The 16,574-nt window shown below is 45.9% G+C and overlaps 1 protein-coding gene across 3 annotated transcripts in view; it reads left to right on the top strand.

Annotated features, from left to right (window-relative positions):
* Positions 1-16,574, top strand: part of UBR2 (ubiquitin protein ligase E3 component n-recognin 2) — a 1,393,714-nt gene that overhangs the window by 443,223 nt on the left and 933,917 nt on the right. For all 3 annotated transcript variants that reach the window (XM_085612829.1, XM_085612828.1, XM_085612830.1), the window contains one exon: positions 5,971-6,081. In XM_085612829.1, coding sequence (XP_085468955.1) covers positions 5,971-6,081 — 111 coding nt within the window. The remainder of the gene's footprint in view (positions 1-5,970; positions 6,082-16,574) is intronic.

Genomic DNA, 16,574 nt, shown 5'->3' with positions numbered 1-16,574 from the left:
GTGTGCCCTTGAGCACACGGATGATCTACAAAGACTTGGGGAGGGGGGGTCATACATTTTTAAAGAGACCCAAATGACCTGTTCAACTTTTTCAAGTTGTGGCTGGTGCATACTACTGTACATTTACTCCAAATAAGAACAATAACAATTGGAAGAACATTCAAATTTGGCAACCTGAGCAGAACTAATCAAACATCAAATGTGGGGCTGTTTCAAACTCTCTTTGCCCACTGTGCTAACAGTATAACTTCTGAAGTTGGCAACTGGGCTTTTAATTTGTGACTAAGTTCTCAACCAATTTTTGACTAACCGTTCCTTGAGCAAAATATATTTTGTGAGAAACACAGAGGAAAGTACATCTCATATGAAATACATTTCTAAATTGTTTCCACTTCTCTATCTTCTCCCCCTAGTGTTTCCTATTCCATTCACCCTCACCAGCCTTCCCATTCCTCTCCCTTTCACTCTACCACTGCTATTCACCCTCCTCTCTGATCACCTTCCTTTCTCGTCATCCTCCTTCTTCATAGGCCTCATCTCCCACCGTCACCAATCTCTTCTCTACTCCCTCTCATCACCCCCTCTCAGTACATGTCGACCAATCACAATGTCCAATCACCAAATTTGCTCATCATTCTCCTTCTCGATCATCCGTCTCATCTTTCATCCACCGCTAATGCCATTTAAATTACCTCCTCTACGTTATGGCATGCCTCAACCTCCTACTCCTCTCTAGCCAACCATCTCTGTCATATTTCTTCACTTCCTTTCTAGTCACTCTGTTTCTTATGTCACCCATGTTATCATTCTTTTGTTTTATACTTTCTTTACCCTATTATTTTCTATGCTCACGCTCTCCTCTATTCCCCCTCTATTTCTTATTTCTGTATCCCTTCACCATTTCCTCTTGTCAAGATTCTAGAATTGTTATTCATGTTTGCGACCTGACAGAGCTATGGTTTTGATAACTGTGGACTGGATTTTCTGGACTCCAGATTAAAGGACACCACCCATTCCCAACAGCAAGCTAATCAGCAGCTAATAACATTACTGATCTAAATGAGTTATGCACTCTGCCTTTCAAAATGTCCAAAAACACCACATTTATTTGACCCTCAAATAAATCCAGGTCTGGGACACTAAACATATCAGAATGTTTATATTGATCACAGGGAATACTATTTTATTTACAGCACTTGCTGCCCCACTCGGTCAGAAATGAGATAATGCATCAAGTGCATTACCAGATTATCTTATCTGTTTAGGATCCGATAACTTACAGCAGCGCTATAGTTAATTTAAATCTACTCTTGTGGCATAAAATGAGAATTTGTTAGGACAAAATAAATGCACAGACAAATGGTCATTATGATGAAGGGGATGATTTTGTACCTCAATACAAATATGACAATTGGTATAAGGATTTACAATATGCTAGTGGTCTGGTCACTTCTCCAGATTGGTCTCTCCCTCAGGCCATGCTACTGAAGTCAGTGCTTCCTTAGAGGTGGTAGTTACATTTATATAGCACTTACTACTCCTGACGACCTACAACTTGCAACCATGGAGATAACTACAAATATCCTGACTGATGTCCTTCAGCTAGGTCAAACACATGCTCCATACGCTTTACTGCCCTTTAATGAGGCCCTAATAGATCCCTTGCTAGGGGCATGGGTGAAGCAACATCTGACCCCCTAACGTTTGGTGGTGCAAATGTCTACCAGGATTATTATCCCAAATACCTTCTCTACTCCTCTGCCGGACCGAAAATCAAAGCACATTGTGCATATTTTATTCCACCAGCGTTGCTATCCGCTCGGTCAATGCAGTTGTCTCCTAGGCTGCAATTCCCATGTACTTTATGATTCCGCGGCCCTGGTTTTGCCTGCTGTACCAGAGGACCTTCAAACCTCTCTCTCAGGCCACTCTGGATGGCTGAGATGCTGCAACGTTTGTGACACACTGTGTGCTGGATACTACTGATTGCCTAGCTCAGGCAGCAGACACAAGTGTAGTATTTAGACAACATGCCTGGATGCAGTATACCGGCTTCTCTAGGAACGTCCAGTCTTCATTAATGGACATGCCTTTCAACAGCTCTAGCCTCTTTGGCAAGAAAACAGAGTGGGCACTTGAGCGATTTAAAGATGCCAGGGCCACAACACGCTCCCTAGGCTTCTCTGCTGCAGTGAAACAGTATTTTCAACAGTTTTGCTTCCTCCATGGCTTCTGTTTGTGCATCAGTACCATCAGCTCCTGCCTATGCAGCCAACCCAGCCATTTTGTGGCTGAGGCTGCTCGTCCTACAGATCATGGGGATATCAAGGACGGCAGGCAGCCCAGTCCCATGCCCCTCCAGCTGCTGCGACTGCAAAACTGCTTAAGTGTGTCCTTCGAGACACACAGCTACCCTGTCAGAGGCAGGATCTAGCATTTTCTCACAGGGTGACAAGTAATTATTTTGGACAAGTGGGGCTTGCATATTGTAAGGGGCTATATCTTTCCATTCTTATTCACTCTGGCACGCCTTCCTCCACCCGTGAGACAGCTGACATCTTTCTGTTGCAGTGCGAAGTGCAAGCCCTTCTGGCCAAAGACACAATAGAGAGAGCGTGGCATCGGTAGACGCTTATTTCCACATTCCCATCTAACAGGGTCGCAGATGTTATCTGCGTTTCATGGTGGGGTAGGATTATTTTCTGTTCTAAGTGCTCTCCTGTGGCTTCACCAGTGCCCCTCGAGTGTTCACGAAAGTGAAGGCGATGGTCACAAAGAATCTTCAGGGGGTTTTGTGAGGCCCTCTTGGACCCACGTTGGTTCTCTTTTTAGTTTTATACTTTACGCATTTTTAGCTGTGTTTGTTTTAGACATGTTTTATTTGCACAATATTATTCTAGGAAGGCGCTGCATATGCTGCTTCTTTTTAGAAAGCATTTCTAGTTACAATATCTGTGCATTTCGTTCAAGGCTAAGGGCAGAACAAGATATCCTAGTGTTTACGTTGCCCGCTCGGAGACAGCTTCTAACATCTAGATACATCATTGGATCAGAGCTGTACCTCTAACAGTAGTTTTATTATATAAACTGTGCACTGCCCCTTTACGGGTCAGAAGAGCACTCCAGCCACGATGTACCTGGAACCAGTGCTATGTTCGACATGCAGCTCTGCTAACACTGATCTTCCATACTGATCCTGCAGAGAGGGATTGCCAATCCAACTTTAGACCAAGTGATTCAGGTATGGGATCTCAGGCTAACCTAAGAGATTGGGCAGAGGGTACACCCGCCATGCTCTCAGAGTAGGTGTAGTAATGGGTAGGAATATATAGATATTAGACTGCCCTAGTTGCACTGTTTATTCTTTTTACCATGTTTATAATGCTGGTTACATTGCTTTGTTTTATCTGCCTAATTATCACAATTCACTCTTTCTATTCAAGATTACGATTGTTTCAATAAATGTGTTGAAAACTTCCTTCGTATCTTTCTTATGTTTACCAAGGGCATGCATGAGTAAACAACAAAAGCGGTAAGATCTGTTTCCATAATTCCCTTGGGGTTCAGGGGGGGTCATGTTCCAGGTTGCCAAAGTCACCTGCTACCCCAGGAACATTACTGGTTCGGGTGAGGCATTGTGAGCTAGCTAGTAATTGGGCCAGAAGTATCTGATGGTGTAGATGGACTCAGTCCCGGCACAATGATGTCCTGTTCTAATAACACACAGTTCTCCCTATTCTATTGGGAACCGTAAAACAAGGTCAGGGTTTCCAGTTGGTTCCTACCTCTACAACTGTTGTCACCCACCTCAAGGCTACGGCGAACCTCCTAACATCGCTGGGGTTGTAGGGATTCACTATCAATGTGCTGAATTCACACCTGACTTCTTCTCAGATGCTCAAGATTATAGGAGCCATTCTGGACATGGTACAGTTTTGTTCCTTACCCTGGAGCGGGGAGTGCATGACATTCAGGCTATGATCCAGATGTTTCATCCTCTGTCCTGGGTCTCAGTGAGAAGGACTTTGTAGGCTGCTGGGACTGGTGGTCTCAGGTATCCTGCTAGTGTAGCATACCAGATGGCTGTGGGATCTGAAGTCCTAATAGGCACAGCATCAAGGGGATTCCTCCAATCCAGATTTCAGAGGAGACTGCAAAAGACCGACAGTGGTTGCTGAATAATCTTGATTGAGTCAGTGGCAGACGCCTCTCCTTATCCTACCCAGAGCTCACATTGGTGTCAGCTGCATCCCTTCTGGGATGGGAGGCCAACTGGGAGAGGTAGCAATCAGAGGCATCGTGTCTCTAGCAGTGGCCTTGCTCCACATTAACCTGCTGAGTTGCAGGACAGTCACTTGGCATTAAAAGTTTTCCTACCCACCATTAAAGGGAGGCTAGTGCTGATGTTCACGGACAACATTACCGCCATGTGGTACTGCAACAACTAAGGCGGAGTGGAGTCATGGGCTGTCTGTCAGGAGGGGCTGCACCTGTGGAGATGGCTAGTTTACCTGGGGATTTTTCTGACGGCACACTTCTAGTGGCATCTTTAAACACCAGGGCGGACAAACTCTGTTGCAGATGGCAAGCAGACCACAGGCAGCAGCTACATCCGGGAGCGGTGCAAGGTATCTTCCACGAATGGAGAGCACCTTGGCCTGTTCTATTAGCCAAACCAGAGAACGCATAATGTCAGCATTTTTGCTCACTGAAGTTTCCAAGACAGCTCTGTCTTGAAGACTCGTTCTGCGTAGAGTGGAGCTCGGGACTCATGTATGTCTTCCCGCAGCTACCTCTTCTGTACCGAGTTCTGGTGGCACCAGAGTGGCAATGAGTGTGCTACCTGGAACTCCTGGGCATGAACATCTATCCTTCGATCAGGCTGCCGCTTTAGGAGGATCTTCTGTTGCTGCTGCAAGGAAGGATGGGTGTGTGCTGCACCCAGTCCTGTGCAATCTTCATCTTGATCCTGGAGCTTGAGCTGCAATAGTTGTGCATTGGTTCAGCTTACATGCAGCTCCCCACATCACTTCCAAAGTGCAGCTACATTGGCATGGAGCTGCACAATGTGACTTACCCACACACAGAGGTACAGCTGAATAGTATCTGGATCCAGTCTGATACCTTGAATATTCAAAAGGTGATGAATCTACGATGAGATAGAGTACGCACCAGAAAGAGTTTAAACGAAGGCAAGTAACTTCTTGATTCAAACTGTGGATGGAATATTGGGTGAGTTAACTGAGCTGCTGTGGATGTACTGACCGCCAGCTCAACTGTAGTGTTGGCAATAAATTGACTTTGACACTCAAATTTTCCAGTGTGTAATTCTAACAAGATGAGTCACCTTCAAAATTGGACATCCGGTTATGGCTGTTTCATATTTAAGTAACAAGTGAACCACCTTGTATTTTAAAATGACCTGTACCGCAAAAGCCGTACAAAATCAGTTTGCTCTTATTTTTTACAAACTTTTTTTTTTAATGTAAGTTGTCAAGCTTTTTCACCTAAACTAAATGGATGAAAGCTGAAGTAAGTTTAACTTGTGCCCCTGCCATGCACGATATTGTCATCAATAATGTAATTTTAGATGTCTCATGGATGTTATCAATGCTGTCATAGAATATGTTATGAGTGATGTAATATGTCCGGTAATGGCGAGGGCATAAGTTATAGTTACTTCAGTTAACTATTGCTGGTAAGTTTTAGTGTTTTTTTTTCTTAATGTGAATGTGGGATGGTGTGGTGTAGATTTAGAAACATCCCCTCTGAGTTTCGAAATTATTAGTTGTTTTAAAGTAGCTATGGCATTGACCTCTTGGAAATGTTTAGAGCACGAGGCATACAATTGGAATGATTAGTCTCTATTGTAAGTTTTTGTGTGTTCTACTTCACTTAGTTGATAATTTTATTATGGATGATGTGCATATTTTAATTGTCTTGTTCTCCATCTTTGTTTTCTGTTGGCAGAGTGAACTGAGCCCTCCTATGTTAATAGAGCACCCTTTGCGATGTTTGGTGTTATGCGCCCAGGTTCATGCTGGGATGTGGAAGAGAAATGGATTTTCTCTCGTCAATCAAGTATGTGTTCCACTATACATTATATGAAATTTAAAGCTTTACATTGTAGGATCTTTGAATTCATATGTGCTGTATAATTCATATCTGCATGTGGCGTTAACGAAACACTTTATGCATATGAAAAGAGATTTTAAGATATAAGCTGTGTCATTTGTAGACAGAAAGCCTCTTCATAGCATAATATTGCCTATGAATATCAATTTTTTCCAAGTACATAAAGCAACTTTTTACTACTGCAGCCCAACACTGCTGTAAATATCAGCAAATTAGTCATAAGAAGGGAACAATGCAGAAAAAGAGCTTCGTAGGCAGCATGCAGTGTCAAACTGTTTAAAACATGCACTGTCACTTTAGGGAGTCAGCAGCTTCTTGTCTCGTATGCTTTGTACTGACAGTTGCCACAGAAGCTCAGTTATTCTTTACTGTTCATGTGAGAAGGATCTCTGAGCACTTCCAGGGTTGTTTTCAGACTTCTCTGCATGAACATTTCTTTTCCACAGATTCTGACTTTATTTTGTCATCTTCTTCAAATTCCTCGGGAAACAGCCATTACAATGCGGCTGTTACCACGCATTACCTTTACAACGCGGCTGTTACAACGCGAGTGGCATTACCACTCATTGCCATTATCATGCATGCCTTTACAACGAATTTCAAAGCAAAGCCATGTGTGTTTTAAAAGTAAGTATTAGATAAGTATTAAGTGTTTTTTTAAATATATATATATCTATATCAACAACTCCGCTCCTCTCCACACAGTCTCCAGGGAAAAAATGGATACGGACCGCAATACTAAGTGCTGGTTTTAGTATTTAATGGTGCATGTCACCATGACGCGTTTCAGCCCCTCCTCGGGCTTTGATCACATGACCTTTTGTTCTTTTTTTATATTTTTGTTTTTTTTCGTCTATCTTCATGCAACTACTGATCCTTAGTTAGTTTCCTCTTTTTATTTTATTATACGGGGGCCCTAGTTGTCTTGTACTGCGCAGTTAGCTTTAATGATGTTTTGTATTTTGTTGTCCTCTAGTTCCTAATAAATATCATTTTCTTGCGGTTTAAATACCTGATTTTTCAATATACTATTGTTGACGTCTTTTATTATGTATGGTATCCTAGTTATAAACTTGATGGCATTTTCCTCTGTGTTCATATATATTCCATATATTAAATAATGCCCTTACTCTACATTTGAGCAAAAAAAAAAATCCATAATAGATCAATATTGCTTGGATATAAATGTACGCATTTAAAATATACATATAGTACAGAAAAAGTCAATAAATATTGAATAAATACCTAATAAAACCATAGACGGCGTAATGTAGATAAAATCTATTCATAAATGTTTAAATTCATTCTATTTATCTAAAAAGATTAATTGATCAACATCATATTGCACTAGTAGAGACAGGTAAAAAGATCTCTGTTACTTTTAGCCCAAAAGATTGTTTTGTGTTCAGCTCCAATATATATCTTGTTTCTAGTTGACGCAAACTACGTTCTCTATCACCATCTATTCTGCTTGGTGATATTGCGTCAATAACATAATATCTGAGATCCTGACTACGTGATTGGTGTTTGGCTTTAAAATGGCGTGCCACTGGATAAGTGTTATCTTGGTTGTTGATTGCCCTTAAATGCTGTAGAATTTTCTTGTGTACTTGTGACTTAGTACTCCCTACATAATGTAGGTCACAGGGGCATGATAAGACATATACCGCAAATTCTGTTTTACACGTTAGTAACTCTGTTATTTTATGATTTCTGTTACCAAACGGAGTAGTGTACATTGTCTTGTTATCACTTTGTTGGCACGCCTTGCAGGTTTTGCATTTATAAAACCCTGTATGAGTTTTTAGCCAATTAGTTGTCTCTATGGTCTCAGGACTGGTTTTCACTAGATCATCTCTCATTGATCGACCCCTACTGTATGTGATGGATGGTCTTTTTGGTAGTAGTGAACCTATCACTGGGTCACTGAGAACCATTGGCCAATTACGAGTGATGATGGATTGGAGCTGTTTATATTGTTGGCTGTATTTGATGATTATTCTAAACTCTTTGTTAGTGTCCTCAATCATAGTCTATTTCGGGCGAGGTTTAATTTTTGCTCTATCTGAAAGAGACACGTCAGTGATAGATTCCTTACCTAAGACTATCCCCAGGCGTCAGACTGGATCCGGAAAGTTTTTGTAGCAGTACCCCTGCGCGTCAGTAGGTGGCGTCATGCGGCTCTGCGTCCATTGCTGGCATCGTAAACGCCGAGATGACGTCACGGAGAATACTTAGGCAACACCCATTCGCACTGACGTCAGTTCTTTCTTTTTCCGCGCCAGCAAGCACAGATCCGGATAGAGCACGTACCTTAGTCACTTTACCCCTCACAACTAACCTCCTCACTGAGGTGCTCCAGACGGTGTCTACTTCCTCGGAGCCACTGCTTCCCTTCAACAACGCCCTCACCGACGTCCTGTTGGGCACTTGGTCGCGGCCGGCCACGGGGGCCCCTGTTTATAAGAATGTTGCCAGGCGTCACCGACTGGTGACCCAGCGTTTCTGACCACTCATCCCACGCCTGAGACTCTGGTCATCCAAGCCTCGACGTCGCAGAGTGCCTTTCCCACGGCTCCGCCGGATAAGGGCTCTAAGAAGCTGGAACAGTTCGGTAAGCGGTTGTTCTCTTCGGCCAGCTTGGGGCTGCGGTCGGTGAACACCGCCTGCTTCTTGGGCCGCTATTCCCACGCGGTGTGGGATACGGTTGCTCAGGTGTTGCCTCAGTGTCCTGAGGAGGTCCATGCTGTGCTTTCCCAAGCGGTTGCTGAGGTTAAGGATGCTGCTAAGTTCGCCATTCGGTGTGGTTTGGACACCGCTGATGCGTTGGGCGGGGCGATTTCTACGACTGTGGTGCTGCGTCGCCACGCCTGGTTGCGATCTACTGGGTTCTCGCCCGATGTCCAGAGCTCGCTCATGGACATGCCCTTTGATGGCACTCGCCTGTTTGGCGATAAGGCCGACAGTGCACTGGAGCGTTTTAAGGACTCGCGGGCCGCGGCCAAGTCCTTGGGTCTTTCCGCATAAAGCCCGCCCACTCCTGGGTTCCTTTCCTTTCGTGGCCACGGCAGAGGCACCCAGGCACATTCCTTCAGCAAGCCTGTGCAGAACCAGCCTGAGCACGGCCGCGGATGCGGCTTCCGCAGGGAATCAGGGTGGGGGGCAGTTCACCTCCGCCGCTTCTGCCTCCAAACCTTCCTAATCCGAGCTTTGGGAAGCACCCCACGCCGGTGGGTGGCAGGATTCGCCATCACCTCCCCCACTGGCGCGCTATCACATTGGACAAATGGGTGTTGAAGATCATCAGCAAGGGTTACTCCCTTCCCTTTCAGTCCACCCCTCCAGCCATGCCAACTCGGTACCACTGCATGTCGGGGGAACACTTGGTGACTCTCCAGCAAGGAGTTGCGGCCCTCTTGGCCAAGGGGGCCATCAAGTCTTGGGCCAGAAGTAGGGAGGGGTAGTTATTCCCACTACTTTCTGGTCCCCAAGAAGGACAAAGGGGGTCTGCGTCCCATCTTGGACCTCGGGAACGTCAACCGCTTCCTTCGGACGGAGAAGTTCAAAATGCTGACTCTGGCTCAGGTCTGGGCTGCCCTCCACCCTGGAGACTGGATGGTAGCGTTGGACTTTCAGGACGCATATTTTCACATCCCCGTGTTGCCAGCCCACCAGCGTTACCTGTGGTTCACGGTAGGCCAGGAGCATTTTCAGTTTGCCGTGCTCCCCTTTGGCCTTACCAACGCCCCTCGGGTGTTCACAAAAGTGCTGGCGGTGGTTGCAGCTCACCTGCGCAGGTCAGGGGTGTCAGTATTCCCTTACCTCGACGACTGGTTGTTAAAGGCGGGCTCGCCCCAGGCAGTCGTCAACCACCTTCAGACTACGGCCGACCTCCTGCATTTGCTGGGGTTCTCCTTCAACGTGCCGAAGTCACACCTGAGTCCCTCTCAGAAGCTCCTCTTCATCGGAGCAGTTCTGGATTCAACGCTGTTTAAGGTTTTTCCTCCCGGGCAGCGAGTCCGGGATATTCAGGCTATGATTCTGATCTTTCTGCCTCTGTCCCGGGTTTCAGTCAGGATGACCCTCCGGCTTCTGGGCCTGATGGCCTCCTGCATCCTGCTGGTGACCCATGCCAGATGGCATATGCGGGCTCTGCAGTGGGACCTGATGTTCCAGTGGGCGCAACATCAGAGCAACCTGTCCGATCATGTCTAGATCTCGGAGGGCACTGCACGGCAGTTGCAGTGGCGGCTCACGAATCGCGATTGTGTAGATGGCAGATCCCTCTCCCTTCCGCAACCGGAGCATACAGTGGTGACGGATACGTCCCTCCTGGGATGGGAAGGCCACTTGGGAGAGGCGGAGATCAGAGGCCTCTGGTCTCCGGCGGAGTCCCGGCTCCATATCAATCTGCTGGAGCTTCGGGCGATCCGACTTAAACTGAAGGCATTCCTTCCCTCTGTCCGGGGAAGTGTGGTGCAGGTGTTCACGGACAACACCACCGCCATGTGGTATTGCAACAAACAGGGCGGGGTGGGGTCCCGGACCCTATGTCAGGAGGCTCTGCACCTTTGGACATGGCTGGAACATCAAGGCATTACCTTGGTGGTTCAACACCTGGCAGGTTCTCTGAACGCCAGGGTGGACGAACTCAGCTGCCGGTGCTTGATGGATCACAAGTGGCGTCTGAACTCGGACGTGGTGCAAGGTCTCTTTCAGCAGTGGGGAGAGCCTTGGTTAGATCTATTCGCCACCGAAGACAATGCGCAATGTCATTAGTTCTGCGCATTGGAATTTTCAACGCGCCACTCGCTCAGCGACGCTTTTCGTCGCGAGTGGGGCTGCGGTCTGTTGTACGCCTTTCCGCCTATACCACTTCTGCCCAGAGTGCTGAAGAAGATTCGGCGCGACCGGGCCCAAGTCATCCTTGTGGCTCTGGATTGGGCACGAATGTACTGGTATCCCGAGCTACTCAGCATGGCGATTGATCCCCCGATCCGTCTGCCTCTTCGGGAGGATCTTCTGTTGCAGCAGCAAGAGACCGTCCTCCACCCGAACCTGCCCAGCCTCCACCTCCATGCGTGGAGATTGAGCGGCGACAGTTGACAGCTTTCGATCTAACTCCCGAAGTCTGTGATATCATTCTGGCAGCCAGGCGTCCCTCCACTGAAACGGTATACGCCTGCCGGTGGAACATTTGTTTGTGGCATGGTGCACAACGAAGGTTGTGGATCCCCTTTCTGCCCCTCTTTCTGAAGTCCTTCTGTTCCTTCATTCTTTGCCCCAGCAGGGCTCTGCTCTGGGCACTATCAAAGGTTATCTTTCGGCCATCTCTGCCTTTTTATGACTTCCAGATCAGCCTTCTCTTTTTAAGTCCCCGGTTGTTAACCGTTTCCTGAAAGGCATTACGCACACGTTTCCTCCCGTGCCGTTCATAATGGTTCAATGGGATTTAAACCTTGACTTGACATATCTGATGTGCGCTCCCTTCGAGCCCCTTCATAACTGTCCTTTGCGTCTTCTCGCTCTCAAGACGGCTTTCCTGGTAGCTATCACCTCTGCCAGGAGGGTGAGTGAGCTCCAGGCTCTTTCTTCCAAGCCCCCTTTCCTTTCTGTTCATCCGGACAAGGTGGTTTTAAGGACCCGTCCTTCTTTCTTGCCAAAGGTTGTCACGCCCTTCCACATAGGGCAGACCATTTCTTTGCCCACCTTTTTTCCGCCTCCGCATCCTTCAAGGGAGGAGGAGAGGCTCCACCGTCTGGCCCCAAAACATGCGCTCGCATTCTATCTGAAGCGTACACAGCAGTTCCAGGTGGATGACCAGCTCTTTGTTGGCTATGTGGGCGCCATAAAAGGTCGGTGGGTCGTTCTGTGCATCCAAGCATGTTACTCCTTGCCTAAGAAGGAGCCTCCTGTGGGGCTACGTGCCCATTCTACCAGGCCAACTGCAGCCACTACTGCCTTGGGACGCGGCATTCCCTTGCAGGACATTTTCAGGCAGCTACGTGGGCCTCGCTGCATACGTTTACCAAGCATTACTGCCTTGACAGTCCGGTCCGGAGAGACGGCTTCTTTGGCCGTTCTGTTCTCCGTGACTTCCTGGTGTAATCTTGTTCGCAGACCCACCACCGGGGTTGGTATTGCTAGGGTATCTATTCTAAGGTAAGGAATCTATCACTAACGTGTCTCTTTCAGATGCACAAGTTACTACTTGTGTAACGATATATCTGTAAGAGACATTAGTTAGTGATAGATTACTTACCGCCCCACCCATCCTCCCCGTTCTGCGACCTGATTTCTAGGGTTAAGGTCATCCCTTTCAGGGCCCTAGTTTCATGGCACCAGTGGTCAGTTTCTTGCATGACTGCGTTCCTGGCGCGGAAAGTCGTATACAGAACTGCCGTCAGCGCCCATGGGGGGCGCCTAAGTAGTCTCTGTGACATCATCTCGGCGCTTACGACACCAGCATCGGACGCCGAGCCGCATGACGCCACCTATCGACACACAGGGGTACTGCTACAAAAACTTTCCGGATCCAGTCTGACGCCTGGGGATATTCTAAGGTAAGGAATCTATCACTAACGTGTCTCTTACAGATAGAGCAAAAATGAGACCTCTTACAGATGTATCGCTACACAAGTAGTAACTTGTGCTTCTTGTCACCTCTTGAGTTAGCAGGTCTTGCGCATGGATTTTAAAATTGCATTATCAATAACTTTTCTGGAGTATCCTCTATCTAGGAACCGCATCTTGCTTTCCGATTGGTCCTCCATTACATCCTTTTCATTACTATGGATACGCCTCAATCTCAACATTTCCCCATATGGGATACTCATCCCTAGATGTTTGACATGAGCACTGCTTGCATGGAGTGACGAATTCCCTGCAGTTTCTTTCAATAAAGTTTTGTTTCAATTTTATCGCCCGCTATATAGACATTGGTGTCTAGGAAACGAACTTGAGATATACTGACGTTAGCTTTGAAGTGCAGATTCAAATTGTTTAAATTTATAGCTTGTACAAAATCTTCAGCCTCGCTCACTTCACCGTCCCATATAACAAATAAATCATCAATAAAACGTAACCATAGTTTTACCTTGGTTGTCATTGTCACCTGATGCTCGGTCCTGAGGATCAGCTCCTCCCACCAGCCCATGTGAAAACATGCATAGCTGGGAGAGAAGCTGGCCCCCATCGCCACACCTCTGATTTGTCTGTATAACAGGTTGTTAAACATGAATATATTGTTCATTAAACATAATTCCACCATCTCAATTAACATAATTTTGTGATCAACTGTACTGTCCAATTCTCTATCAAGATAATGGCCTTACGCTCGCAATCCATCTTCATGTTGGATGCTAGTATATAGCGAACTTGCATCAAGTGCTATTAACAAGTAGTTCTGTTGCCATTCAAAGTCTTTAAGTTTTCTCAAAAAATCGCTGGTGTCCCTGACGTATGAAGGTAAAGATTTGACCATGTCTTGAAAATGATCCCCATATTGGGACATATGTTCAAGTGAACTTTTTTTGGCAGATATGATGGGCCTGCCTGGTGGATTCAATGCATTTTTGTGGACTTTCGGTATGTAATATATTGTTGGTACAACCGAATGGTCATTCTTTAAAAATGTAAACTCCTGTACCGTAATCAGATTGTTGTTTTTCCATGTTGTCAATTTCTTCTAAAAACTTGCATACACAGTTTTCAATTCCGATGCATTGCTCTTCATATAGCATGTTCTGTCATTAAGTCGGTTGTAGGCTTCCTCAGTGTAATTTTCCTTGGACATAAGAACAATGTTCCCTCATTTGTCTGAGTTGCGAATTATGATCTTATTATTTGATTTTAACTTTTTCATGAGTTCATTGTAATCATGGTTTTGTTTATTGAATTTGAATTCCGTATTGTTTGTCTTCATGTTAAGTTCCTTCAATTGCTCTGTTATCCGCTCATGGAATATATCAATAGAATCACGTACCATAATTGGATTAAATGTCGCTTTCGGTTTGAATTGGGTTGATGGGATCTTTGTCGCTACAGTGTTATATTGTTGGGATAATTGGCCTACCCCAGATGACGATGTGTCAAATGTGTCAACATCGGGGTTTCCTATTGTTTCGTGGCCTTCCCATAATTCCTGCATTTCATTGGCAAATGTTGTATCAGCTTTTGTCAATGGGTTTAACTCCACATTTTGTGTATTGATTTCCCCACTTCTTGTTGGATTTGTCTTCATCTCATTTTTTTGTTCATCAAATGGAATTTATTGAGTTTTAATTTTCTTGTGCTCTTGAAAATATCCAGTCTAGTTCTCGAATAGTTGAAATTTCTTGCCAGGCAGTATGTCAAGCCCAGATTTACAACTCATTTGTCATTATCACTCAATTCCACATTTGACAGATTTACAATTGTCTTATTGATGGCCTACATAAATGTATACATGTTTTTAAGGTTTTAGGATGGGCATTTTTAGGGTTGTGGCTTGGTATGGGTTACGTTTTAAATGTAAGTGTATATATATATATATATATGTGTGTGTGTTATGTTCTGTTATAACGATTTATAAAGCACACAGTTACTCAGCAGCGTATTCCGGCGCTCAGACTAAGGACAACAGACTTAGAACCTAGACTGCATCAAGAGCCATGTCTTCAGTTTCTTCCTGAAAACAGCAAGCTTGCTGACCAGACGGAGGTCTTTCTGGAGTTTGTTCTAGGAGAGCGGCCCTAGATGGGAGAAGGGTCTATTGTCCACTCTAAGTTTGTTGATCCATGGCACACTTGCCAGGTGAGCAGAGGAGGATCGCAGACTACGCGCTGAGGTGTATTCATTAATCCTCTCTCTGAGATAAACAGCACCAGAGTCGTGCAAGGCCTTAATCATTAAAACCACGTGTAGGAAGCTGGCTCTGTATATACTATTCCAAAGTCAGGTATAGTGTCCAGAGGAACCCCAAAGGTAGGTAGAGGTAAAAGTAGATAATACCTTACTCTCTATTTGTGGTAGTGTGGGCGAGCAGTAAGGCTTTATCAGAGGGTAATATTAAGCATTTATTGTACACACTCAGGCAAGGAATAATGTTACACACTCAAAGACTGAACTCAGATTATTTTGTTTGTATAAAAATATTATTTAGTTATTTTATTTCTAGAACCAAGCCAGGGATGGTGCACGTAACTGGAATAATACTTTGCAATACATATGCAAAAAATTACAGATTAATGCAGGTTCAAATGCAGTTGATTGATTTACAGATAAGTCAATAATTAGAATTACTTTTCAGTTACTTTGTAGATTACAATACGCGTTACTTCTTGGATTACTCCACACTTCCAAGAATTTTCAAAGAAAAGCAGTTAGTGCAATCCTATGGGAGGAAATTAAGTTATCGGTTTACAGGTAAGTACTTGTTTGTGGGAGTTGGTATTCTGGGATTCGAACCAGGGTTCCCCCAGGGTTGAGGATGCACTCCCAAAACACCCTCAGTGGCTCTAGGGTGGCCAGGTGCAGAGTGCTGAGGCCCAATGTTATTAAATGGGGGATAGGGGGCCTCCTGTTGGTGGCTGCTGATGAGCAGGCCACAAGGTTGTAGGAGCAAAGCTCCTGGATTTAAGCTCAGGGCAAAGGGGGCTCCAGTTTAGCACACAAGGTGCACCCACAATGGCACAGGGGCGGCTGGGTGCAGGGTTCTGCTTTGGTGTTGTGTGCCCTATTTTCAATAGGAGTTGCCGGTTTTGGATTTTGGCTGCAGGCTCGGTCCAGGAAGACTTCCGTCAGGAACCAACGGCTGGGCAGGTACTTTGGGGTGCTCGGGGACGTAGGTGCACCTCGGATTCTCTTCTCCAAGGCGCAGGGCGGCTGGATGCAGGTGACGTCGGGGAGTCCTGGAGGGGGTCAACCCACGGTGGACTCTCACTCTGGAGCGCAGGTGGACCTCGCTAAGACCGGTGGGCCACCCAGATTCGGGCTGTGTGCATCGGGTGCAGTGGTGGTTCCAGGCGTTGGGTTTCCTTGTCCTCAGCAGGCTCTGAGTCTGTCTTGGGAGTTTCTTTTGAATAGAGCTGCTATTCACAGGAGATCCAGTCTTTTTTTTTTTTAAGGCAGTCCGTCTTCCCAGGGGTCCTGTAGGTCGCTGGCTGCAGGACAAGGTGACTTTTGGCGCAGGGTCTCTGGAAGCTGCAGACGGGCCGGTAGGGGTGGGGCCTAGTGAGTTCTTCTCTGCAGTCTCCTCTGCTGGGCATCTTCTTTCGTCCTTCTTCGTAGGTTGCAGGAATCTGCCTTCTTGGTTCAGGGCTGCCCCCTAAATACTGTATTTAGGGGGTGTTTTAGGGCTCTCAAGCATGTAGCCAATGGGTTACTGACCTTAGGGTGACTACACCCTTGGTATGCTCACTCCGCTTGAGCGAGTGGACACAATCCCTTATCCTGATTGG

The sequence above is a fragment of the Triturus cristatus genome, chromosome 6 (assembly GCF_964204655.1).
Source record: "Triturus cristatus chromosome 6, aTriCri1.1, whole genome shotgun sequence".
Classification (NCBI taxonomy): domain Eukaryota; kingdom Metazoa; phylum Chordata; class Amphibia; order Caudata; family Salamandridae; genus Triturus; species Triturus cristatus.
Note: the sequence above shows the minus strand (reverse complement) of the source record. Positions and strands in the feature narration are given on the sequence as shown.